The sequence below is a fragment of the Scyliorhinus torazame genome, chromosome 27, assembly GCF_047496885.1.
Source record: "Scyliorhinus torazame isolate Kashiwa2021f chromosome 27, sScyTor2.1, whole genome shotgun sequence".
NCBI classification, from domain to species: Eukaryota; Metazoa; Chordata; class Chondrichthyes; order Carcharhiniformes; family Scyliorhinidae; genus Scyliorhinus; species Scyliorhinus torazame.
The window spans coordinates 6,873,076-6,898,935 of NC_092733.1; the positions used below are offsets into that span (position 1 = coordinate 6,873,076).

The following is a 25,860-nucleotide window of genomic DNA, read 5'->3' on the forward strand; positions in this document are numbered from 1 at the left end:
GGCCTTGACAGAAATCTTTGGATCCTCGCTGTCTTCAGGGGATGTCCCGGAGGACTGGAGAATAGCCAATGTTGTTCCTCTGTTTAAGAAGGGTAGCAAGGATAATCCCGGGAACTACAGGCCGGTGAGCCTTACTTCAGTGGTAGGGAAATTACTGGAGAGAATTCTTCGAGACAGGATCTACTCCCATTTGGAAGCAAATGGACGTATTAGTGAGAGGCAGCACGGTTTTGTGAAGGGGAGGTCGTGTCTCACTAACTTGATAAGAGTTTTTCGAGGAGGTCACTAAGATGATTGATGCAGGTAGGGCAGTAGATGTTGTCTATATGGACTTCAGTAAGGCCTTTGACAAGGTCCCTCATGGTAGACTAGTACAAAAGGTGAAGTCACACGGGATCAGGGGTAAACTGGCTAGGCCATAGAAGGCAGAAAGTAGCAATGGAGGGATGCTTTTCTAATTGGAGGGCTGTGACCAGTGGTGTTCCACAGGGATCAGTGCTGGGACCTTTGCTCTTTGTAGTATATATAAATGATTTGGAGGAAAATGTAACTGGTCTGATTAGTAAGTTTGCAGACGACACAAAGGTTGGTGGAATTGCGGATAGCGATGAGGACTGTCGGAGGATACAGCAGGATTTAGATTGTCTGGAGACTTGGGCGGAGAGATGGCAGATGGAGTTTAATCCGGACAAATGTGAGGTAATGCATTTTGGAAGGTCTAATGCAGGTAGGGAATATACAGTGAATGGTAGAACCCTCAAGAGTATTGAAAGTCAAAGAGATCTAGGAGTACAGGTCCACAGGTCATTGAAAGGGGCAACACAGGTGGAGAAGGTAGTCAAGAAGGCATACGGCATGCTTGCCTTCATTGGCCGGGGCATTGAGTATAAGAATTGGCAAGTCATGTTGCAGCTGTATAGAACCTTAGTTAGGCCACACTTGGAGTATAGTGTTCAATTCTGGTCGCCACACTACCAGAAGAATGTGGAGGCTTTAGAGAGGGTGCAGAAGAGATTTACCAGAATGTTGCCTGGTATGGAGGGCATTAGCTATGAGGAGCGATTGAATAAACTCGGTTTGTTCTCACTGGAACGAAGGAGGTTGAGGGGAGACCTGATAGAGGTATATAAAATTATGAGGGGCATAGACAAGAGTGGATAGTCAGAGGCTTTTCCCCAGGGTAGAGGGGTCAATTACTAGGGGGCATAGGTTTAAGGTGAGAGGGGCAAGGTTTAGAGTAGATGTACGAGGCAAGTTTTTTTACGCAGAGGGTAGTGGGTGCCTGGAACTCGCTACCGGAGGTGGTGGTGGAAGCAGGGACGATAGTGACATTTAAGGGGCATCTTGACAAATACATGAATAGGATGGGAATAGAGGGATACGGACCCAGGAAGTGTAGAAGATTGTAGTTTAGTCGGGCAGCATGGTCGGCACAGGCTTGGAGGGCCGAAGGGCCTGTTCCTGTGCTGTACATTTCTTTGTTCTTTGTTGTTTTGAGAGCGTGCAGACTCCACTCAAGACACTGCCACCATACAAGTTTTAAGTCTCTCTCTTTTCCCCCCCCACATTATGGGAAAATGTAGTGTGGTCAATCTACCTAACATGCATATCTTTTTGGGGAGGGAAAGAGAAAGAGACACGCCTGGAATTGAACCTGGGTCCTCAGTGCTGTAAGTCAGCAGTGCTAACCACGCTGCCCAAGTTTAAGTGTCTTTAACAGTAAACGGTCCAAAGGGTTTCGCAGGAGGGGTAGCAAACACAAGCAAATGATAAGGGGAGAGATTTAGGGATGGGACTCTAGTGCTTCCCAGCCATCAGACCAATAAATTAAAGGAAGCACAACATCTCACCAAGTATCAACATAGAATCCCGACCGTGCAGGAGGCCATCGAGTCTGTACCAACCCTCTGAAAGAGCACCCCACCCAGACCTACTCTCCCCATAACCCCACCTAACTGCTGGACTGTTGGAGGAACCCCCCCCCCCCCCACCCCCCATCCCCCATCAGACTCGAACCAGGGTTTGTGTCGCTATGGAAGCAGTGCGTGCCACAATATAAACAAATAGTGGGGACACGAGCATTCCACTTAATAAAAGGTATTTATTGGAAGAAATATTACAACATATAAAAACTACAAGTTCATTAAACATATGAATCACCACTGCAGAAAGTGGGCAATTATTCAAATACTGTGCATTTTAAAACCAGGTTAAAATCCACAATGCATGGCAGCACTGCACAAATAGAGAAAAATGTTCATTAACTAAAAAAAACAATGTTACATCTTCATCGGCAACTCCATGCCAGCCAGTTAAAAAAGACATTGTTTCACTGAATATTCACAGGAATATTTCTGCCTTCAATCTAGTGCGAAGGTTCCTTGGGAGCATCAAGCTCAAGGGAGATCAGTCGGTAGTGTCCATGGTCTCTGCTTTGATTGGTTCTGTTAGAAAACAAAGAGTGATTAAGAACAACCATTGTGGACGGTAAATTTTAACCCATTTACCCCTTTCCTCACATACCCCGCCCCCAGCCATCCTTTAACACACGAAGACCAGCTCTGGGTACTGGTTTGGTACCTCCCTCCCAAAAACTCCACTCTATCCTTTACTTTGCACCAAAGGAGGTTCAGGTTACAAGATCGCAACGCTGTGAAAGCTGGCTACAATATTGAATAAAATGGTAGCGTTGGATATTTCAAGCCACTTTTTACCTGCTGTGTTCTTTTTCTTCTCAACCAAACACAGTTTGAATTCCAGGCCAATAGCTTTAGCCAGAGGAGGTGGTACTGCATTGCCAACCTGGGTGTTTAAAAAAAATAAAAATGAATTGGTACAAGACTTGTAAATTTGTCTCACAATTTAGCAATAAACGCTGTAGTTTCAGGAGGTGAGCACATAACAGAAGTAAAATACTGTGGCTGCTGGAAATCTTGGGCGGGGGGGGGGGGGAAGAGAGAAAACCAACAGGTCTGGCAGCATCTGTGGAGAGAAACCTTTTTGCAGAAAGTGCAATAATATTCAGGGTTTCTACACCGATCATGCTGCATTCAGAGGAGCTTCAATACAGTCCAATAAAATTAGACATTTCAAAATTTTGTGCACCCCTCAGAAACTATTTCAAGTCCATGTGACTCTTCAGAGCTAACAAAGGGAGAAACGTGATGGACGTATATATTGTATAAGAGGGGGTGGAGCAGGATAGGTGGGAGATAGGAGAAATTGCAACGAAGGTGTGCAGGGCACAAGACAGGAGGAAGCGTTGAGGACTGCGGAAGGTGCTGACGGCATAAAGGTGGGACAGCAAAATGTGTCAATAGGATAACAAAAGCAAATGACAGATGGCCAAGTGGGGGAGTGGGCTTGCATTGGGACAAAATTGTTTTGGGTAAGAATATAGATGAGCAACATGGTTCATGTGACTACCTTGGATATAAAACCTCCTCCACCACACAGAATGTGGTGGATATAGTTCGAGTACAATAGATGGGTCGTTTTTTGTACAGTGTGTGCAGGAGGGTTTCCTGACACAATATGTTGACAGGCCAACAAGAGGCGAGGCCACGTTGGATTTGGTTTTGGGTAATGAACCAGGCCAGGTGTTGGATTTGGAGGTAGGAGAGCACTTTGGGGACAGTGACCACAATTCGGTGACGTTTACGTTAATGATGGAAAGGGATAAGTATACACCGCAGGGCAAGAGTTATAGCTGGGGGAAGGGCAATTATGATGCCATTAGACGTGACTTGGGGGGGATAAGGTGGAGAAGTAGGCTGCAAGTGTTGGGCACACTGGATAAGTGGGGCTTGTTCAAGGATCAGCTACTGCGTGTTCTTGATAAGTATGTACCGGTCAGGCAGGGAGGAAGGCGTCGAGCGAGGGAACCGTGGTTTACCAAGGAAGTGGAATCTCTTGTTAAGAGGAAGAAGGAGGCCTATGTGAAGATGAGGTGTGAAGTTTCGGTTGGGGCGATGGATAGTTACAAGGTAGCGAGGAAGGATCTAAAGAGAGAGCTAAGACGAGCAAGGAGGGGACATGAGAAGTATTTGGCAGGAAGGATCAAGGAAAACCCAAAAGCTTTCTATAGGTATGTCAGGAATAAGCGAATGACTAGGGAAAGAGTAGGACCAGTCAAGAACAGGGATGGGAAATTGTGTGTGGAGTCTGAAGAGATAGGCGAGATACTAAATGAATATTTTTCGTCAGTATTCACTCAGGAAAAAGATAATGTGGAGCCCCAGGCTAATAGAATAGATGGCATTGAGGTACGTAGGGAAGAGGTGTTGGCAATTCTGGACAGGCTGAAAATAGATAAGTCCCCGGGACCTGATGGGATTTATCCTAGGATTCTCTGGGAGGCCAGGGAAGAGATTGCTGGACCTTTGGCTTTGATTTTTATGTCATCGTTGGCTACAGGAATAGTGCCAGAGGACTGGAGGACAGCAAATGTGGTCCCTTTGTTCAAAAAGGGGAGCAGAGACAACCCCGGCAACTATAGACCGGTGAGCCTCACGTCTGTAGTGGGTAAAGTCTTGGAGGGGATTATAAGAGACAAGATTTATAATCATCTAGATAGGAATAATATGATCAGGGATAGTCAGCATGGCTTTGTGAAGGGTAGGTCATGCCTCACAAACCTTATTGAGTTCTTTGAGAAGGTGACTGAACAGGTAGATGAGGGTAGAGCAGTTGATGTGGTGTATATGGATTTCAGCAAAGTGTTTGATAAGGTTCCCCACGGTAGGCTATTGCAGAAAATACGGAGGCTGGGGATTGAGGGTGATTTAGAGATGTGGATCAGAAATTGGCTAGCTGAAAGAAGACAGAGGGTGGTGGTTGATGGGAAATGTTCAGAATGGAGTACAGTCACAAGTGGAGTACCACAAGGATCTGTTCTGGGGCCGTTGCTGTTTGTCATTTTTATCAATGACCTAGAGGAAGGCGCAGAAGGGTGGGTGAGTAAATTTGCAGACGATACTAAAGTCGGTGGTGTTGTCGATAGTGTGGAAGGATGTAGCAGGTTACAGAGGGATATAGATGAGCTGCAGAGCTGGGCTGAGAGGTGGCAAATGGCGTTTAATGTAGAGAAGTGTGAGGTGATTCACTTTGGAAGGAATAACAGGAATGCGGAATATTTGGCTAATGGTAAAGTTCTTGAAAGTGTGGATGAGCAGAGGGATCTAGGTGTCCATGTACATAGATCCCTGAAAGTTGCCACCCAGGTTGATCGGGTTGTGAAGAAGGCCTATGGAGTGTTGGCCTTTATTGGTAGAGGGATTGAGTTCCGGAGTCGGGAGGTCATGTTGCAGCTGTACAGAACTCTGGTACGGCCGCATTTGGAGTATTGCGTACAGTTCTGATCACCGCATTATAGGAAGGACGTGGAGGCTTTGGAGCGGGTGCAGAGGAGATTTACCAGGATGTTGCCTGGTATGGAGGGAAAATCTTATGAGGAAAGGCTGATGGACTTGAGGTTGTTTTCGTTGGAGAGAAGAAGGTTAAGAGGAGACTTAATAGAGGCATACAAAATGATCAGGGGGTTGGATAGGGTGGACAGTGAGAGCCTTCTCCCGCAGATGGAAATGGCTGGCACGAGGGGACATAACTTTAAACTGAGGGGTAATAGATATAGGACAGAGGTCAGAGGTAGGTTCTTTACGCAAAGAGTAGTGAGGCCGTGGAATGCCCTACCTGCTACAGTAGTGAACTCGCCAACATTGAGGGCATTTAAAAGTTTATTGGATAAACATATGGATGATAATGGCATAGTGTAGGTTAGATGGCTTTTGTTTTGGTGCAACATCGTGGGCCGAAGGGCCTGTACTGCGCTGTATTGTTCTATGTTCTATTGGTATCTGCTGCCACGGCTGTGCTGCCCACTGGCAGGAGGCAGGCTGTCGCCAACAACTCTTACCAAGACATCTTACTCCTAATAAAAGCAAATACTGCGGATGCTGGTAATCTGAAATAGCAGAAGTGCTGGATAAACTCAGCAGGTCTGGCAGCGTCTGGATAGAAACAGAGTTAATGTTGAATCTCAATGACCCGGTTATTTAGATCCGAAACGTTAACTCCGTTTCTCTCCACAGAAGCTGCCAAACCGGCTGAATTTATCTAGCATTTTCTCTTCATCTTACTCCTAAACCTCTGCCAATGACCAGATCGTTCTCCCGATCAAGTCAAGCATGCTGGCAAGAAGTAGAGAAAGCTTCAGTTTTGTTCCAGGACCGCAGCAAATTTTGATATTGCTGCTCATCTCCTGCCAATAGTACAATACGCAAAAGGCCCGGTGGGATTATGTACCAGAAATTAAGCAGCTGTCAGTGCAGCACAATCTTTCAGCGCGAGGCTAAGCTGCCTGAATAGGGTAATTGCTGCACAAGGAGCTGTTCTGCAGGCGGAGGCTGCAGCACTTAATTATCCAATCTATCCAGCAATCATTTTTCATCCCTGAGAGGGGGGAGAATCAGCAATACGCACCTGTCTGTGCTTATCCAAAACATTCCCAAATAACCTGTATGTATCTGGGAATCCCTGGGAGCGAGCGCACTCTCGCACACTCACAACACGATGCTGCTCGGGATGTAGGACTCGGCCCTAGAACACAGAAAACAATCAGATTCAGTCAAGAATATTATTTGGCTGTTGTCACTTCAAACTTCCCTTCCTCCTCTCCATCCCAACACCCTGAGAAATGGTTTCTCTGCTGCGCTCCAGGGGCTAGCCTATGCTAGGAGGTTATTAGAACAAACAGCACCAAAGCTGAGCACATTCCTTATCAAGCACGCGTGCGCTCTGCAGCAGGAGGAAGTCAACACGGAGGAGCTGAGACTAAATATTCTCTTTCCCAGAAATTCAACTGCAGCTGAAAGCAGAGGCCAGTTGGTCAGCATGTACCACCAGGAGCTGCCTTTACCCACTCAGCCAAAGGAGTTCAATACGTTAATTTTAAGACATAAAAATGGTATGAACCAGAGATTTCAATGCAAATTAAATGGTTGCATGCGGGGTTCAGGCAGAAACCTCGATTTACCTGTTTCCCCATAGGTTCAGGATTGGTAACAGTTGTACTGAAAAATCCATCCCATTCCAGCCTGCCATACAGGCCGGCCCAGTGATTGTGCCTGTTTCCAGTGTGGGGTAGGCACCAAGGGATGAGCGTGTTGAACTGTCGGTCAGCTGGCTCACATTGTTTACCTGCAAAGCAAAACATAAGTTCAAGTTGGTCTTGCTCTCGTAATTCCATGTGGTGTGTGTTGTCTAATCTTTGTAAAAAAAAAAAAAAGAGGGGCAGCACGGTGGCGCAGTGGGTTAGCCCTGAGCCTCACGGCGCCGAGGTCACAGGTTCAATCCCGGCTCTGGGTCACTGTCCGTGTGGAGTTTGCACATTCTTCCTGTGTTTGCGTGGGTTTCGCCCCCACAACCCAAAGATGTGTAGGCTAGATGGATTGGCCATGCTAAATTGCCTCTTAATTGGAAAAAATGAATTGGGTACTCTAAATTTAACCAAAAAAAAAATCTTTGTAAAGGGGAGGACAACGCGCAGGAGGCAAAAGGACAAACCTAACACACAGTAATTGTTTTTTCTTTTTTAAAATAAATTTCCGAGTACCCAATTATTTGTTTTCCAATAAAGGGGCAATTTAGCGTGGCCAATCCACCTGCCCTGCACATCTTTGGGTTGTGGGGCGAGACGGTAGCATTGTGGTTAGCACAATTGCTTCACAGTTCCAGGGTCCCAGGTTCGATTCCCGGCTTGGGTCACTGTCTGTGCGGAGTCTGCACGTTCTCCCCGTGTGTGCGTGGGTTTCCTCCGGGTGCTCCGGTTTACTCCCATGGTCCAAAGATGTGCAGGTTAGGTAAAGTGTCCAAAATTGCCCTTAGTGTTGGGTGGGGTTACTGGGTTATGGGGATAGGGTGGAGGTGTTGACCTTGGGTAGGGTGCTCTTTCCAAGAGCCGGTGCAGACTCGATGGGCCAAATGGCCTTTTTCTGCACTGTAAATTCTATGATTCTATGATCCACGCAGACACGGGTAGAATGTGCAAACTCCACATAGACCGTGACCCAGAGCAGAGATTGAACCCGGGTCCTCGGCGCCGTGAGGCAGCAGTGCAACCCACTGTGCCATGCAATACAAAGTACTTTACACACAAATTACGATAAGTTCTTGAAGATTATTTTAAAACCCTCTGATAACAAACGATAAGTTCAGCAACAGGCGACAGTGGGTCAACGGGCTAACCAAATGGAAAGTTTCAAACCCTACCATATTTTTGCAGAAGGGAACTTGGAGAAATCGACACTTCTTCAAATTTAAATCTGCATGCCAGTAAGAATGGCAGTTATGAAATCATGAGAATAAATCCCACGGCAAACGTTACTTTCAGCGTCTTAATTGCTTACCCCACCTGTTATAACCTGTAGCATTAAAATTGAAATCCACCCCACCCCCCGCCAAGAATCCAGTGTGCTTTCTGAACAGCTTCATCAAATCGTCCACCACCTTCAGAGTTATGTGCATGTGAACTCAGCTCCCCCTGTAGCTACGCCCTCTTTGAAGTGTACCATTTAGTACACACACCCACACACACACGCGCACACACACCCACACACCACACGCACACACGTACACGCACACGCATACACGCACACACACAATTTCCTTACGAGGTAAATTCTGTCATCCGACAGACAGATTATTTCCTTACGAGGTAAATTCTGTCATCCTCCACTCACCTTCTGCACAAGAACACACTCCACGCAGAGCGCCAGCACCACTGTGCCCGTTCTTTTTGTCATGGTGTGTGTACCGCAGCTTTTTAGTAGTGGTGCCATCCGAGAGGCGCACCTCAATATTGGGAAGATCACGCCAGTCTGACCCTGGAGCAAGGGGGATATGTCGCATTCGGCCTGCCACTAAGGCACTCATATCCTGCAGAGAGAGAAAGAAAGAAAGAGATAAATGGGATAATCGAAGGGCTATGGTTCTGAGGAAAGAGAAGATGCACAACTTTAGAGCCTAGAAAAGCTGTAAGGGGGTTAGGGGACAGTAGAACCTCCGTTACATAAAATATTAAATGACAGGAATTAACCGAATAAACCATAACTTGGCGTTAAAAACAGTAGCCCAATTAATTTGCTAATTGAAAGAATAATAAGCGTCCGTGGAACAATCTGTCAAGGAAAGCAATGAAGCCCATGAATGAGAGATCCCAAACTGGGTGAATTGGAAAACTGGATTGGTCAGCATCATTTGCAGATCAAATACACAGGATCCAATGATTGCTGCTTCTTCAGCTGGTGTTAACTCCTCCCATATAAACATAAGTAGGGCCATTCAGCCCCTTGAGCCTGCTGTGCCATTCCGTTAATTGTGAAAGCGGCCCTACCTTGCAGATGTGATCCCGTAGAATGGGCTGGTACTGAGTGCCCCGGATCTGGCGCTGGAACCAGGACTGCGGTTCACCATTGTACGAGATTTCCAGTGCAGCGGCTCCATTGCGGATTTCAGGAAGATCAGACATGGTATCCCTGACAGTGATGGTTCTGTACGGAGCAGACTTCGTCCTTTGGAAGATTTAATTTATATATATATATTTTTTTTTTTTTAAAAAGGTCATCCCTCAAACATAATTTCATATTATCTACAAGTTCGAAAGAATTCCATATAGCTCAGTTAGTAACTGCACCCACCCAGTATAACACAGAGGGATGCCAACTAGAGGAGTCCCAGATTCAACCACCACAGCCAGTGGCTTGTTAGTTGGCTTCAGTCAAGGAACATGGAGTCACGTTAAGTATCAGTTAACACAGTGGGTGCTATGTGACGTAAACACCAGCATAGAAATAAAAACGAGAGAATTAGTGTGCTATTTTACTTTTTAAAAAGGTCAATTTGCTTCCCTTGTGGGGTGGAAAGACAAAAGTAAATCACATGATGTTCGTGGACAGACTGTTTTTGTTATGAATCGTTGGAAGTATTATGCAGGCACAACATTGCACTTTAATTTCTGCAGAGATTAGTTGAGGCTCACAAACAAGTGGCCCGTGTTGAATTAACTGATCTTGGCTGGGCAGCAAGAACTGGCTTCAGTAGTCCAGGTGTGGAGGAGGAGAAAGGGAATTAGTCAACCCCCTGTTCTCAAGTCAATCCTGCCGAAAACGTGTACGGATAGATTCCAATCTGCCGGCGACGCCAATGGCGGCTGAATAGCCCACTGCCGGTTACCGTCGCGTCTTGTGAAAATGGTCATTTGGGTGAATTATTAATAAACCGAGCTACGGGTCCATGCCTTCAGGAGGAAGAGGAACACAGGGCGAGAGAAAGTGAACACCCTGTGCAGCAGTATTTTACCTGGTGATATTGCTAACAAACTTCTTATCATCCACAGCAACACTGAGTTGGCAGGCTCTTGGCGCAAAGACGTGTAAAGGTTCTGGGAAAAGTGGCAGCTTCTCCCCAGGAGCTGAGGCCAGAACGATAGCTCGCCGGCGGGTCTGGGCCACTCCATACTGACCAGCCTGAGAATAACAAAACGGATTAAATTCAGAAAGGGAGATGACAATCTGATTCCAGAGAGGTGCAAGAGAACCACTTTAAACCGTTACTTCAAACTCTTCCAGCAGTCCCGGCCTCTACTCACCCATCGTATTGACTGAACTGGGGCTAAATCCATGGTAATGTTCCAGATCAGTTGCACTGCTGTATAACAGTAAAGCAAGTGAACAGGGAAACGTAGCCCCCAGACATACAGACATAATACTAATGAGTCTACGTGCCCAATTCCAGCCAGGGCAGTGATAACAACGGATCACTGCTTTCCAGGAGTGGGGAGAAGTCTGTCAAGAGTTCCTGTTTCCAATTTCTATTTAATGGCTCCCATTGGAAAGGTGGAGGTCTGGTAATTGTGGCTGAACTACCTGTCACCATAGGCGAGCAAGCGACTGGTACCGTCTGGACCTATAGGCGCTCCTGGCTCTTGGGAGCAACATCTTAAAGTGTCAAGACTTCCAGAAGAGGGGAGGAGGAACAAAGCACAATAACTAATTGCACAGACAAACATTTCAGCAGTGCATCAATACATAAAATTCCTACAGTGCAGGAGGCGGCCATTCGGCCCATCGAGTCTGCACCGACTCTCTGCAAGAGCACCCTACCCAGGCCCACTCCCTCACCTGACTCAACCTTTGGACACTAAGGGGCAATTAAGCATGGCCTATCCACCTAACCTGCATATCTCTGGAAATACTTTGGATTAATTAGTAATTCTATTCAAAGGCCGTTTACCATCAGTGGCAGGTTTAGCACAGGGCTAAATAGCTGGCTTTGAAAGCAGACCAAGGCAGGCCAGCAGACGGTTCAATTCCCGTACTAGCCTCCCCGAACAGGCGGCGGAATGTGGCGACTAGGGGCTTTCACAGTAACTTCATTTGAAACCTACTTGTGACAATAAGCGATTTTCATTTCATTTCATCAAGAAAACACAAATTCTAGGTCCTGCTTGATTGTCAGTGTCTAGCTTGTGGAGAATTTCAGAATTTAAAAAAGGGTGATCATTGCCCAGTGGTGTCTGAAGAACAGCTATGCCGACCCTCTCAGCTGAGCATGCAGCTAACAGAACGACCAATTGTACAACCCCAGGAACAGACAACCTCTTGACAAAATGCATTCTGCTGGCGACTATATACAGCACATCCAGAATAGCATCAGCTCACCTGTAACACACCAAACGTGCACTGATAACCCATTCGCACAAGACACCGAAGGGTCAGCTTCAGAACCATGGAGCGCTTGAACGAGACAAAGTTCCTCACATTCTCCAAGAGGAAAAACCTGGGTCGGTAATAGTCACAATAGCTGCAAGGTACAGAAATACAGAACTGAAAATTGTGCACAAGATACCCGGGCGCAGCCAGTCCAATCAATCATACAGGCATATAATAACAAAAAGAGAACTTTTTCCCATTGCCATTTCCAAAGCCCCTGTAGTCAAAGACAGAAAGGTAGAATGCTGAGGATCGAGATAAGGAAACAGCCAGTGTGAATTTCTGAAAGGACATATTCTACACTCAAACCCCCCCCGTGTTCAACCGAGATCAATTAAAACTCAGTGAGTGCTCCAGTCATTGAAGCTGGAGGAGGAACAGATTGTCCTCCGAGTCACTGATCAAGGAGATTCCGCTCCTTTTTCCATCAGATACTTCACCCCCTCCCCCTTTGCAACAACTTGTTGCTGTCTATAAAATCCAAACAAGACTCCAAGATTCCTGTGCCACAATGCCAAATGACGGAACGTTTACGGAATAGTCAAGTCAGTCGACAAAACAGATGACCTCATCCAGTGCTACCAGAGAGAAGCAGCTAGATTTCAGCAACCTCTCCACTGACCTGAGATAAGAGACAACAAGGGAGTTCTTGAACTTGGAGTAAGTGCGTGAATTGAAGCGATTCATTCCGCTAAAGCCTTGGCACGGGGGTCCGCCACACAGCAACTCCACGTCACCCTTCTGGGGCAGCTTCTGCCCAAGGGAATTGGTCTTCTCCCCAGCCATGACAAGTTTCAGGAGAACGTTGCAGTCCTCGGTGAACACTGTAGCGCCAGGGTTGTTCAAGCGGAATGCCTGGGCTGCTGGGTCCCACATCTCAATAGCCCACAGAGTCTCTGAAATACCTGTGGGAGAGGAGGGTTATCAGTTAGAATCTTACAGCACACCCGGCCTCCATATGGCCCATCGCGCCGATGGCGACTCTGTGAAAGCTTTCAACTTAGTCCCACATTCCAGTCTTCCACCCCACAAATGTGCAATTTACTCTGAGTATTACAGCCATCATGTGTACCAGATAAAAAACATCACTGAATTCTGAAATATAGTAACACATTGTAATCAGTGACATTACGGTGGTAGTAAGCTACCTTTGCTAAATTAAGTGAATTCTATTTAAGTAATGCATTTAAAAATCCCTTTGGTATAAACAACTTTAGAACCCAATTGTCTGAAGGCATTTATTTATTTCTATGCAAAGTTCAAAAAAAAAAAGCTACTGTTTTGCAATTTAAACTTGAAAAGCCCTCCCAGACGCTGAATCCATTACAAATGCTCTTTCAAATAATCAGACGTGCCAAGATGAAAATGCAGCTGGCACAGAAACTCAATTGAAAAGATGGATTGCAGGCAGGGCGAGTCACAGGGAGTACATGGGCCGTACAGCCAGAACTGGAGGAGCACTGGACACTGGTGTACGCAGTGCTTGGGCCCCAGCTATTCAGAATATATATCAATGATTTGGATCAGGGCACCAAATGTAATATTTGACACAAAACTTGGTGGGAATGCGAGTGGCGAGGAGGATGTTAAGACAGGGTTTAGACAAGTTGAGCGAATGAGCAAATCTCTGGCAGATGCAGCATAATGTGGATAAGCCTAAAGTTTTCCACTTTGACAGGTGAAACAGAATATTATCTGGAGTATAATAGTATCTTTCCGCCTGTAAACTAACCTGCCTGGTGGAATCCCTCGGATAAACCCCCACAACCTGAGAAAACATCGAGGCTCCGCAGTTTCTCCAATCTGTCCTCTGCAGTCGCTGGCTCAGTTTGCTCAGGCTCAGCTGTAGGTTTCCCCTTTCCTTTTCCTGCAAGCAAACAAGAAGCATAAAAAAGCTACAAAACACTCCCTCGCTAAACCCGAAATAACGTCTCAACCAACCTTGCTTTCAAAATGCATTCCAATCTGTACTAGAATAAGACTTTCCTCTTAAATCCATTTACTTTTACTAGAATTATTTTATTGACCAAGTGACTTTGCACACGGAGCTTACACCACAAGTATTGTCGGGCTGTTCGACCACAAAACTATTAAAAGCTTCATGGAGGCATCACAGATGGTGTTTCATCACATTTATAACAGGACACCTGTAAGGAGCAGATGACTTGAGCCAGGAGTGGCACAAAAATCAACCGAGTGTTTGATTGCCCCTTGCAAAATTTTAAATCTGACGAGATTATCAGCACAGACTGAGGACCAAAACTGGACTCTCCGATCTGTCATATGCTGCCTTCACCACTGCGGCCACTGGGCAAACTTGTAAAGAGTGTCTGCTGCTATTTAGTAACGTCACAATGACCAGCAACTTCCAAACACCATTTACCTTTGCCCTTCCCTTTCCCTTTGCCTTTGTTTCCTGAGCTGCGGGCACGATTTGGCGGATCCTCATAGCTTTTTAACTTTGCATTGTAGGCCTGAGAATTAAAGAGAGAGACGGTTTAGGGATCTTAACAAAGCTTCCACGCAAATATAAAATGTTTTGTGTGCCACACAAACTCGGAATGCCCAGGCTTTGAACGCCCCCCCCCCCCCCCCCCCCCCACACGAAGTCAGTGCTAAATGAGCAAACTGAACCAGACCATTAGTGGGGTCACGATAGCCAGTTTCCCTGATCCGATGAGGTGCCCTGTCTCAGCACCTTTGGTGATCTGCACTCTCTATTGGAAAGAGACTTTTGGGGATGTGTCAAGAAAGACTTGCATTTCATGCACTTCTTGCTCTCAAAAATGCACCAAAGCACTTTACATGCAAGTATTTCTGAAACACAGTCACTGTTGTAATGTGGGAAACACAGCAGCCAATTTGCACACAGGGGAGCAATTAAATTAACAACCATTCTTTTTACAAAACATTTTCATAGAATTTAGTGCAGAAGGAGGCCATTCAGCCCACCAAGTCTGCAACAGTCCTTGGAAAAAGAGCACCCTACCTATCCTCGTAACCCAAACTAACTTTTGTTTTTGGACTAAAGGCAATTTTGGACACTATGGGCAATTTAGCATGGCCAATCCACCTAACCGTCACATCTTTGGACTGTTTGTGGAAACCGGAGCACCCGGAGAAAACCCACGCACACACGGGGGAAACGTGCAGATACCGCACAGACAGTGACCCAAGCTGGGAATCGAACCTGGGACCCTGGAGCGGTGAAGCACTGTGCTACCGTGCTGCCTCCTATCCAAAGAAAGACGTGCTGGCCCAGAGGAGTTTCACAAGAATGATCCCTGGAATGAAGAACTTGTTGTATGAGGAACGGTTGAGGACTCTGGGTCTGTATTCATTGGGAGTTTAGAAGGATGAGGGGGATCTTATTGAAACTCACAGAATACTGCGAGGCCTGGATAGAGTGGACGTGAAGAGGATGTTTCCACTTGTAGGAAAAACTAGAACCCGAGGCCACAGCCTCAGACTGAAGGGACGATCCTTTAAAACAGAGATGAGAAGGAATTTCTTCAGCCAGAGGGTGGTGAATCTGTGGAACTCTTTGCCGCAAAAGTCTGTGGAGGCCAAATCATTGAGTGTCTTTAAGACAGAGATAGATAGGTTCTTGATTAATAAGGAGACCAGCGGTTATGGGGAGAAGGCAGGAGAATGGGGATGAGAAAAATATCAGCCATGATTGAATGGCGGAGAAGACTCGATGGGCCGAGTGGCCTAATTCTGTTCCTATGTCTTATGGATAAAACACGGAGAACCTCCCTGATCTTCAGCAAATAGTACCACGGGGCCTCATACAACCACCTGAGAAAGCAGATGGGGCCCGGTTTAACTTCCCACCTTAAAGTCAGCTGGGGGCAGAAGTAATATTTGTCTGGAACACTGAGAACTAAGCTCATTGAGAAGGAAACAATGTTTATGAGCATGTTACTAAGTCATTGTGACCCCCATCAACGTGCATTCCAACATCACTTTCAACCACAAGACGACCAGTTAGTTCACAGTTAAAAATGGAACAGGTGGCAGAGATCCCAATTCATATCCATTTGGAAATAAATTAAAATCGCTATAACCCGACGGTTTATAACGGTCTAACCTCCAGGAAATAGAATCTGTCAGTTCCTCCAGCAGAATAGTCTGGAATGGACACGGTGAGATCTTCCCCATACTCCACGGTGCAGCGTCCCTGAACATCTTTGAAGTCCACGATCACTTCCTCGTCACTCCAGTACAACAGGTTGATATCAGTGTGGTAACTGGCTTTAAGGCCCTTGTGTGTGTTCTCGGCCCTGGAGGAAACAATTCCCAAATCAGCGACAGCAGGAAAAAAAAAAAAGCACATCTCGAGCGCTCCAAGTATCGCAAAATGGAAACCGTGCCCAACCCAGGACATCAAGCAGATCTCTGGCTTTTCACAGTAACTTCATTGCAGTGTTTCAAACATTTTTTTTTTTTTTTTTTTTTTTTAAAAGAGTACCCAATTATTATTATTTTTTTCCAATTAAGGGGCAATTTAGCGTGACCGATCCACCTACCCTGCACATCTTTGGGTTGTGGGGGTGAGACCCACGCAGACACGGGGAGAATGTGCAAACACCACACGGACAGTGACTCAGGGCCGGGATTCAAACCCTGGTCCACAGCGCCGCAGTTCCATTGCTAACCACTGCGCCACCTGCGGCTCATTGCAGTGTTAATGTAAGCCTACTTGTGACAATAAAGATCATCATCAACAATGCATTTAGTCATAAATTAATTTCTGGAGATTAAGAGTGTCAGCTTGGATTACTTGGTAGCACTGACCACATAATTCAGAGAACAATCTAGGCCGACAGTCTAGGGCAGTATAGCCATCTAATCCAAAGGCTCAAATTATCTGTTCAGGCAGAGCCTGCAGATCCCAAGGCACTATTGGAAGAGTAGTGTGTCTGAATTAATATTTTCCCCACAATCAACACCATTAAAACTGATTAACTACTTGTTTGTTTCAATCTGCTGTTCAGACTCTTACTATATAAACAACGGATTCTGCTTTGCCAACACAAGTCCTAAACACGTAAACAGAGTCTGGCCGGAGAAGCTACAACTTGGGAGGCGGGGGGGGGGGGGGCTTTAGTCTCAGAGTAAGAGGTCAGCCATTTAGGACTGGGACGAGGAGACATTTCACAATTCAGGGCGTTGCGAATATTTGGAATTAAGTATATTAAAGATTGATTTTTGAGCACAGGCATGAGAGAGGCACCCCAATGTATGTGTGTGTGTGTGGTGGGGTGGGGTGGGGGGGGGGGGGGGGGGGGGGGAAAGAAGAGAGGAGAGAGAGAGAGGGAAGAAAAGATGCAGGTTAGGTGTCTATGCGCACACATTTAGAGATGCTTTTACAAGCAAGAGGTTAGTTAAACAGTAGATGTTTCATCCAGTTGTTAGTCCCTCTCTCTCAGGCTCTTGCTCAGGCCTGGTACCCAATGAGGGCCCCATATAGAGGCAGTCTCTCACCCTCATCCAAACAGGAGAAAGAGGGCGTGCGCGAGAGAACGAGGGATGGGTTGGGGGGGGGGGGGGGGAAAGAGAGAGAGAGAGAGAGAGAGAGAGAGAGAGAGAGAGAGAGAGAGAGAGAGATAGTGATACTGTATTGGGTTTGTTAAAGTCTATTCCCATGTTCCTGTGCTTGGGCAAACAAACAGTCTGCATCTGGACAAGTGTAAACATCTAACCATCTCTTACAAGATCATCTTGTGACATGTACATACCCCATAAAACAGGGAAGGTTTGCCTAAATGATGTGCCCGAACAACAGGATTAACTAGAGGGCTCAAATCTAAACCAAACTCTGTAGTGCCACATCAAGATTATTATAGATTGTTTAGCAACCGATGAACGAACAAGAACTCAATACTAAAATGAGACAGTTAACACGTGTCAAGGCTGGGCATCCGACTCACCTATAGAATTTATTGATGCGCAGCTTAATGTCTGCTTCATTGGGTTTGCCATTGCTACGCTTGTGACAGAATATTTCTTGAATGCGACCAATTCGGAATGGGTCAGGTGCATCGAGGTTGCTGCCTTTGATATAATCAGAGGATTTGCGGTAATATTCAGGATAAAGGTCTTCATTCACATCATCTTTCTTTACTGGCCGCTTGCCAGGACTGGACGGTTTCACACTGAAGAGAAAGCATCCAAGGATAGAAAATGATTGGAGAACCAGATTGGGAATTATCAATTCAAGTTAATTTAACCCTCTGAAGTTTCAGCCTAAATTTCTTCCCCTGGGCTTGCCTCATGCATCTGCTGTCGAATGAAACAAACCAGATATTGACCAGTGTCTAAATTCACACATCTTCAAATATTAAGACTGGCTTTGAATATACTCGAGAATACTTGGAAAAGATACTAGGTCCAAAAATAATGGAGCTGATTTGCTGGAACTCTCATGGCTTCCTCGCGGGCCACCCCGCACCCCCTCGTGCCGGTGTCACATAATCCGGGCCAATTTTCTGCCCCCCCCCCTCCCAAAATCTCTGACTTGCTAACGGCGCAGCTTCGACAACCTTCCCAAGTGGTCGTTCCTGGATTTAAGAACAGGGGACTGACTATTCAATCATGAGGATTGAGTCCACACTTTCTGCAGAGGTGCACATTTCTAGCGAATTTCAAGCAAAGACCGATTTTAGGGCTGAAACTGCTGGTGAACCAAGGCTCCCTTCAGCAGACTGGAGATCGAGTCTGACCTTTTCAGGTACAAGTTCAGAACTACACAACCAGTGCCATTTTATGATTGAGATCTTCGTTATATGAAGGTCAGCAGGCAGGAAGAAAGCTGGGTTTTAAAAATCACACCAATTGGTTCTGAAATGAAATGAAAATCGCTTGTCACAAGTAGACTTCAAATGAAGTTACTGTGAAAAGCCCCTAGTCGCCACATTCCGGCGCCTGTTCGGGGAGGCTGGTACGGGAATTGAACCGTGCTGCTTGCCTGCCTTGGTCTGCTTTAAAAGCCAGCGATTTAGCCCTGTGCTATACCAGCCCCTAAGCCACAGCAAGCTGCTGGCTTTCTGAAATGTTTAGTCCCAATTCAGACCACTTACAATTAGAAGCCACAGCTCTTCATCAGTTTGTACTTAATTGTATTTGTAAATACACGAGTTAATTGTTCAGAAATATAGAATTGCTCCTTTACTGAAAAGACGGTTTACCTGTGGTCAGTCTGGTACCTCGACCAGTGCTCTCACAAATATGCATCCAGTATCGAGCTGATACTGGTCAGAGAAGTGTTACCTGAAGGAAAATGCATCTTGTAGAATGTAAATGCCATCTCCAACTCTATACTGAGTTCCATTCTTGGAAGCCAACGAGTAGAAAACCTTTGAGTCATCTTTCACGTCCAGCGTTTCTAGAACCCGTGGCATCTCCTGCTGTCGGATTTCGGCCAGTCGAGCACAACTGTCACAGAATCTAGAAAACCAACAGCCCAAAGGACTCAGTTAAAGTGACACAGTATTCAAGGTTATGCTGCGGATCATTTTGAAGCTGCAGCAGGAACAAATTGCGAGGACACTCGGGTCCCTAAATTGGTTCCAAAAATTTAACGTGGAACGTGTAAAAGATAGAAAGCCATTAAAAAAGATCTTAAAAACGGTAGGAAAAGTAAATGAGAAGAAAATGTTACTTATGTGAAATATATTCAGGCGACATAAACCATTCAAATGGGAGGGCTGAAAGGGTGGCTGGGTTATTACAGGCACTGGATAAACCATTCGAAAATGTTTCTTTATTTATTTTTAAAAAGAGTACCTAATTAAGTGTTTCCAATTAAGGGGCAATTTAGAATGGCCAATCCACCTACCCTGCACATCTTTGGGTTGTGGGGGTGAGACCTACGCAGACACGGGGAGAATGTGGAAATTCCACGCTGACAGTGACCCGGGATCGAACACGGCTCCTTGGCACTGTAGGCAGCAGGGCTAACCACTGCACCACCGTGCCGCCCTACTGGATAAACCATAACGGCCCCTTCGTTACCCAAACATAAATAAAGCTCTAAAATATACATTTTCTGGACTGTACCCATCTTCTGATTTGGGCAGCAAAAGGAATCCTGGACGTGCCCAAGTGACATATAAACAAAAGTTGCAGAGTGCTCTGATCACCACTTTCAGCATTTGGAAGGCCAGGCCTTGGGCAGCATGATGGTGCAGTGGATAGCACTGCTGCCTCACGGCGCCGAGGTCTCAGGTTCGATCCCGGTCCACTGTCCGTGTGGAGTTTGCACATTCTCCCCGTGTCTGCGTCTGTTTCGCCCCCACAACCCAAAAATGTGCAGGGTAGGTGGATTGGCCACGCTAAATTGCCCCTTAATTGGGAAAAATAATTGGGTATTCTAAATTTATTTTTAAAAAGGGAGGCCAGGCTTGTTGAGACGCCTTTGATTGTGTTGTTGCCCTTGTACGCATCGGCTCCAAGTGTATGGAGTGAGTACACTAGAGTGAAAAGGCTGGAACGGCAGTGGGCGCTATTAAGAGTCACTGGTTCGGTTTTCCATTATGGACACCCAATGATGGATGCAATGTAGTCCAATTTAACCGGGGAAAAAAACCTCTTGCTTTAAAGTCACGTTTGCCGGTTCTCAGTTCCTTGGTAATTTTTTTAAAAACCATCGTTGGGAGAATTGTCTTTTCATCCTGGACCTAATGACTTTTCTGGATTCAAACCCAATAATTTCAAATGGCTACCACAAACGATGCTCCGGACCCTCAGTGACTACAGGAAAGCACTCTCCAGACCCTCAAAGGAGCCTGTCTGGTCTTTACTCACTTGTGTTTATTCTCCTCAGTCGATTCACAGTTTGAAAGGGTCTGGAATCGCGAATATTCTGGGTCGTACCACATCTGGTAGAAGTAGGTCTTTCCATCATCTTCAACCATCTTCAGCTCAAACTCATCATCCATACCACCCTAAGATATACAAAAACACAACAGACTTCATATTCCACACTAACATAACTTGAAGTATCTTTTAAAATAAAAAGGGGCCACGTTACAGTCGTACAGATTGGACGATTGGTGGAGGCACCTAGCAGGGTGTGGTTCATCTGAGCACTTTAGTTTTGTTTAAAAATGTGAAATCCAGAATTTTTAATGTGGGATTTTTAAAAATGCCACCATTTTATTTGAATTGGCAGGCAATTTCAATCAAGCAACTTTGATTAAAGAGGAGACACAGGAAGAGGTCAAGATTCTCATTCTTCATCAGTACTTAATCTAGGACAAAGGTTCGGCACAACATCGTGGGCCGACGGGCCTGTTCTGTGCTGTATTTTTCTATGTTCTATCCCACCTCGAACAGCCCATCAATCAGCGGTCATAATGTATACTTAACCAAGAGACGTAGATACGGTACTGGAACACAAGAGTAGACCTTTGAACCTGTCATTCAATATGATCATGAGATATCTACTTTCCCTTTATATTTGGCAGGCACCGTGACATTATTCTGATGGAAGTTCACAGATCTGAAACATTAAACTCTGCTTCTCTCGCTCCACAGACGCTGCCAGACCTGCTGAGAAGGGCCTGTTCCTGTGCTGTAATTTTCTTTGTTCTATTTCCAGCATTTTGGTTTTATTTCCGGGTTTCCGGCATCTGGAGTATTTTGCTTTTGTGTCATGACTTGATCTTGCACAAAAGTTTCACAGAGAGAACAGCATGATTTAGAACAAAAAAGGTTCAGGATTAGGATCGTCAGATTTTAAATGAAAAGTCCGAAAGGAACACGAAACGAGCGTATCTATCGCTGACATTCAGGATGTCGTAGACAGAGACGGTAAATGTAGTGTGATTTTAGCCACGTCCTGTACATTCAATGCACAATCTTCAAGCTTGCTCATGTTTTTGTACCAAAAAGCAGGAGACAAACCAAATGGTACTTCCACGTGGGAATCTACACAGGAGTGAGTTTGCACCACGTGGGAGTGAGTTGCACACTATAGAGCATTTCCTTTACACATTGTCACATCGCCAACAATGAGATTGAGGAGGAACTCCCATTTTTAAAACAGAGCTTCACTGTATGAAAGGGAACAGACAGATAAAGCTAACTGACAAGTTCAGTTAAAATCTTACCCACCTCTAGTGCCCAGCTCTCTGAAGCAGCCTTGTAGATGACCGTAACTTTGCTGTCTACGTACGACAGCTGCATGTCTTCGCACTCATCTACCAGAAAGAGCTCAAGGGGATCCGAAGTCTCGCCCAATACAGTGTCAGTGCCACGGCAAAACCAATTTGCGTGGAACATCGTCCCACTGTTGTCTTCCCACATGGACGTGATTCTGCAAAACAGGTAAGGCAGCTAATCACAAGAATGCTGTTACACAACTGCCATTTCAGAAGTGATTCATTTTGAGGATCTTGGATACTATTCAGCAGGAGTCAATTTCTTAGTGTACAGAATCCAGCCATTGCTAAACAAGTGAGCCAAGTATAATAATTGTTACAATCTAATAATAAAGCTGGCGAACACGTAAGTCACCCTACGACAGATGCAAATAAAATTCTATTTATTGAGTTCCAAGTATCCCTGAATGCAACTGTTTCAAAGGAATAGATATCAAATCATATAATTCCAAGGTGCAATCCAATAAGATGGTCCTGTTTAGAGAACAATTATACTAATGTTAACTTAAAAAAATACTCCAGCACTTCTAGCCAGCTACAATATCCAGCTTGAATGCATCAGAGGGAAGCCAAACAATGATGTCAGCATTAATTCATAATTTCAACCCAAGCTGAATTACCACCCTTACCTGCCAGAGGTCAACAGAAAATCCAGTGTGACATTAGCGTGCTCTAAAGCCAAGCTCTGAATACTGATCGACAAGCTTCTCTTGGCCAGGGGTCTCCCAGAACACGGATACACTTCAGGGGACTCCAGGTCCGCAAATCTGACATATGCAGCTCTCCGCCCTATCCCAATTACTGCAAGACGCAACCACTGATCTTGCCAATGAACACGAGCACACATACTAAAAGCATTCATTTAATGGCAGCCAACAAGTATAAAATACATTAAGGGGATGGGGAGAAATCTGATGACCTCAAATTCCCCTTGGGGAAGTTTGATCAAAAACGTACAGCTTAAACAAATACCAACCTCGCTAAATAGAGGGGTTTGCTAGGGTCATCAGGGCTGACGGCTACGCAGTCATTGATCTCCAGAACTTCGTTGTCTACAGATACCTTCTGGTAATAGGTTTTCTTTCCATCAGCCTGAAATGAAACAAGCATAAAACACGCAGACTCAATATATTTACAGCGAAGGTCCAAACTGCCTGTGTCGTTCGTACATTCTGACAAAATTAACAGGTCACAATGGTGCCTTAGACTGAAGGAGCAACACGATGATTTTGGTACCACACCATTCTAGATTGTTACATGCTTCCATTTCCACAGAAGCAGAGTACGAGAAGGAAACAGATTACAGTCATTATGTTGAACAGAAACTAATTAAACCGGTGTTTAAAAGTGTATTCAGGAGGTTACAGTGGCTACAGCAGCGGAAGAGCCCACCATTCTCCAAAGTGACAAATTAGTGAGCGGAGGGAGGTTAGCTGCTGGCCCTTCACGTCAGAAGAATTTTCAGTGGCCGGCACGGTGGCCTCACGGCGCAGAGGACCCCGGGTTCGAACCCGGCCCGGGAGACTGTCCGTGTGGAGTTTGCACATTCTCCCCGTGTCTGCATGGGTCTCACCACCACAACCCAAAGATGTGCAGGGTAGGTGGATTGGCCACGCTAAATTGCCCCTTAATTGGAGAAGAAAAAAAATTGGGTACTGTAAATTTCTAATTGAAAAATTTTTTTTTCAGGGGGGTGAATACGGCATTTCATAAAGCTAACTTGTTTTCCCCTTTAGGATATTACAGCTACTGGCCTTCTAGAAGTCTAGTTTGTAACGTTGTAAATATGTTGACATCTACAATGTTAATCATGGGATGTTTCACTGAAGGTACCCAGTCAGGGCAGGTGGCTGTTAACGAAGGGGTGGTTTTGAACCAGAAATAGTTCTGCTATCATTGTGAATTCGGTTAAGGGGAGTTTATTCAAGTCTCAAGGTTTCAAATCATTTTAATACCCAGTGCCTGCACTAAGCGGTTCCAGATTAGCTTTACCAGGGCTAGATTGCAGAGTGAGCTTGCTCCCCCTTGCCCCAAGAGTCCAAGATCCTTGTTGGCTCAAGCTCCACTGCCCAATGAAGCAGTTCCTCATTCAAACAGACAGGACTGAGTTTAAGATTTCCAGTGGTTTATAGGTTGGTTTTGTTTTATAAGAACATAGTGTTTACCTTGACGGCCTCACCAATCCAGGAGATGTGGCTCTTTGATTGCTTCTTCTTCCTTCCCTGCAACATTCTTTTGGGAGAAGCTTTGCCAATTAACTCAGAATCACCTTCATCATTTTCATCGTCATCAGCCTCCTTCACAGCCAGATTCGGACACCTTTAGAAAAAGGGCGAGAATAATCTCAGCAACCGGTAATCAACGACAGTATGCACTATAAATGGCCAAGCTGAGCACTCAATTTTAAAATGAAGGATTCTGGAATTAATACATTTTTAACCTCTGGGTCACTTATTTTCTCATCACATTATTTCCCTCTCAGTGTCTCAGCACCGTCCCACAGTGCAAACGCAGCAGGAGTAAAGACTGAGGACAGAACCCGCGGACACCGCTTTCATCGTGCCCGTGGCCCTGCAGTATTGCAGTTTCCTGGAGCCTGAAGAGGCCAGCGATCAAGGTATATTTGCCAGACAGAAGCATACAAAATTTCCATCATCCGGAGTCTATTTTATGAAAACAACTGTTCATTTGATGTGGCTCTTCCACTGCAGCTTCGATTTAATTATACAATTTCCTAATGCCAAAATAGCATTCAGTGTTCCTGTAGAGGGTCACAACATTTCTTGCATTCACAGTGCTTTGACACCTTGATGATTTTACCTTCTCTGTAGACAGGCCTGTTTGTTGCGACCAATGCCTCCAAACTTCACCATGTCCTTACAAGCTCTGCATTTTCCGCAGTCTGGCTGTTGGCAAACCTATTACAAAACAAAAGTGGTTGAACAAGCACTTCGCAAGGTGGGCCAACTTGTAACAGTTTTTCCCTCTCACTTCTCTTACCACGTTCCTTTATTAGCCACAGCTTTACATTGCCCCGTCTTTTAATCTTCAGATTAGCAATGCACAGTAACACAACGGTACGCGAGAAGGTGATTCACCATCACGCGCCCAGATCACAGGTTAGTTGCATTGGAGGCAGTGCAGAGGAGGTTCACTGGATTGATTCCAGAGATGAGGGATTTATCGTATGAAGAGAGATTGAGCAGTATAGGCCTGTACTCTCTCGAGTTTAGAAGAAATGAGCGGAGATCAAATTGAGATATAAAATATATTGACAAAGTAGATGTGGAGAATGCTTCCTCATGTGGGGCAATCTAGAACGAGGGGGTCATAGTTTTAGCATAAGGGGCAGCAGATTTAAAACAGAGATGAGGAGAAATTACTTCTCTCGAAAGATTGTGAATTTGTGGAATTCACTGCCCCAGTGAGGTGGATGTCGGGACATTCAGTAAATTTAAGGAGATGGACAGATTTTTAATTAGTAATGGGTTGAAGAGTACTGGAGAAGGGGCAGGAAAGTGGAGTTGAGGCAGAGGGTTGAAGGGTGGAGCAGGCTCGAGGGACTGAATTGCCAACTCATGCTCCTAGTTCTTTTTTTTTAAATTTAGAGTACCCAATTCATTTTTTCTAATTAAGGGGCAATTTAGCGTGGCCAATCCACCTAGCCTGCACATCTTTTGGGTTGTGGGGACGAAACCCACGCAGACATGGGGAGAATGTGCAAACTCCACACAGACAGTGACCCAGAGCCGGGATCGAATCTAGGACCTTGGCGCCGTGAGGCAACAGTGCTAACCCACTGCGCTACCGTGCCGCCTCTTCCTTCACCTCTTAAGAAAGGAAATTCCACACAAGCACTTCCTTATCTCCAAACTCATTCACCCGAGGAAGGAGCAGCGCTCCGAAAGCTAGTGACATCGAAA

At 45.5% G+C, this 25,860-nt stretch overlaps 1 protein-coding gene across 1 annotated transcript in view; it reads right to left on the reverse strand.

Moving 5' to 3' along the window:
* Positions 1–2,081: 2,081 nt before the first annotated feature.
* dnmt1 (DNA (cytosine-5-)-methyltransferase 1) overlaps positions 2,082–25,860 on the reverse strand; it is a 52,625-nt gene continuing 28,846 nt past the window's right edge. Inside the window, exons 16-34 of the mRNA XM_072490870.1 lie at positions 24,758–24,855; positions 24,103–24,256; positions 22,914–23,029; positions 21,891–22,092; positions 20,580–20,719; positions 19,044–19,220; positions 17,705–17,929; positions 15,862–16,054; positions 14,152–14,242; positions 13,501–13,635; positions 12,391–12,673; positions 11,718–11,859; positions 10,357–10,523; positions 9,392–9,569; positions 8,739–8,934; positions 7,034–7,197; positions 6,481–6,597; positions 2,715–2,802; positions 2,082–2,444 (exon numbers count right to left, since the gene is read on the reverse strand). Of these exons, the coding sequence (XP_072346971.1) occupies positions 2,407–2,444; positions 2,715–2,802; positions 6,481–6,597; positions 7,034–7,197; positions 8,739–8,934; positions 9,392–9,569; positions 10,357–10,523; positions 11,718–11,859; positions 12,391–12,673; positions 13,501–13,635; positions 14,152–14,242; positions 15,862–16,054; positions 17,705–17,929; positions 19,044–19,220; positions 20,580–20,719; positions 21,891–22,092; positions 22,914–23,029; positions 24,103–24,256; positions 24,758–24,855 (2,904 nt within the window). The 3' untranslated portion in view covers positions 2,082–2,406. The remainder of the gene's footprint in view (positions 2,445–2,714; positions 2,803–6,480; positions 6,598–7,033; positions 7,198–8,738; positions 8,935–9,391; positions 9,570–10,356; positions 10,524–11,717; positions 11,860–12,390; positions 12,674–13,500; positions 13,636–14,151; positions 14,243–15,861; positions 16,055–17,704; positions 17,930–19,043; positions 19,221–20,579; positions 20,720–21,890; positions 22,093–22,913; positions 23,030–24,102; positions 24,257–24,757; positions 24,856–25,860) is intronic.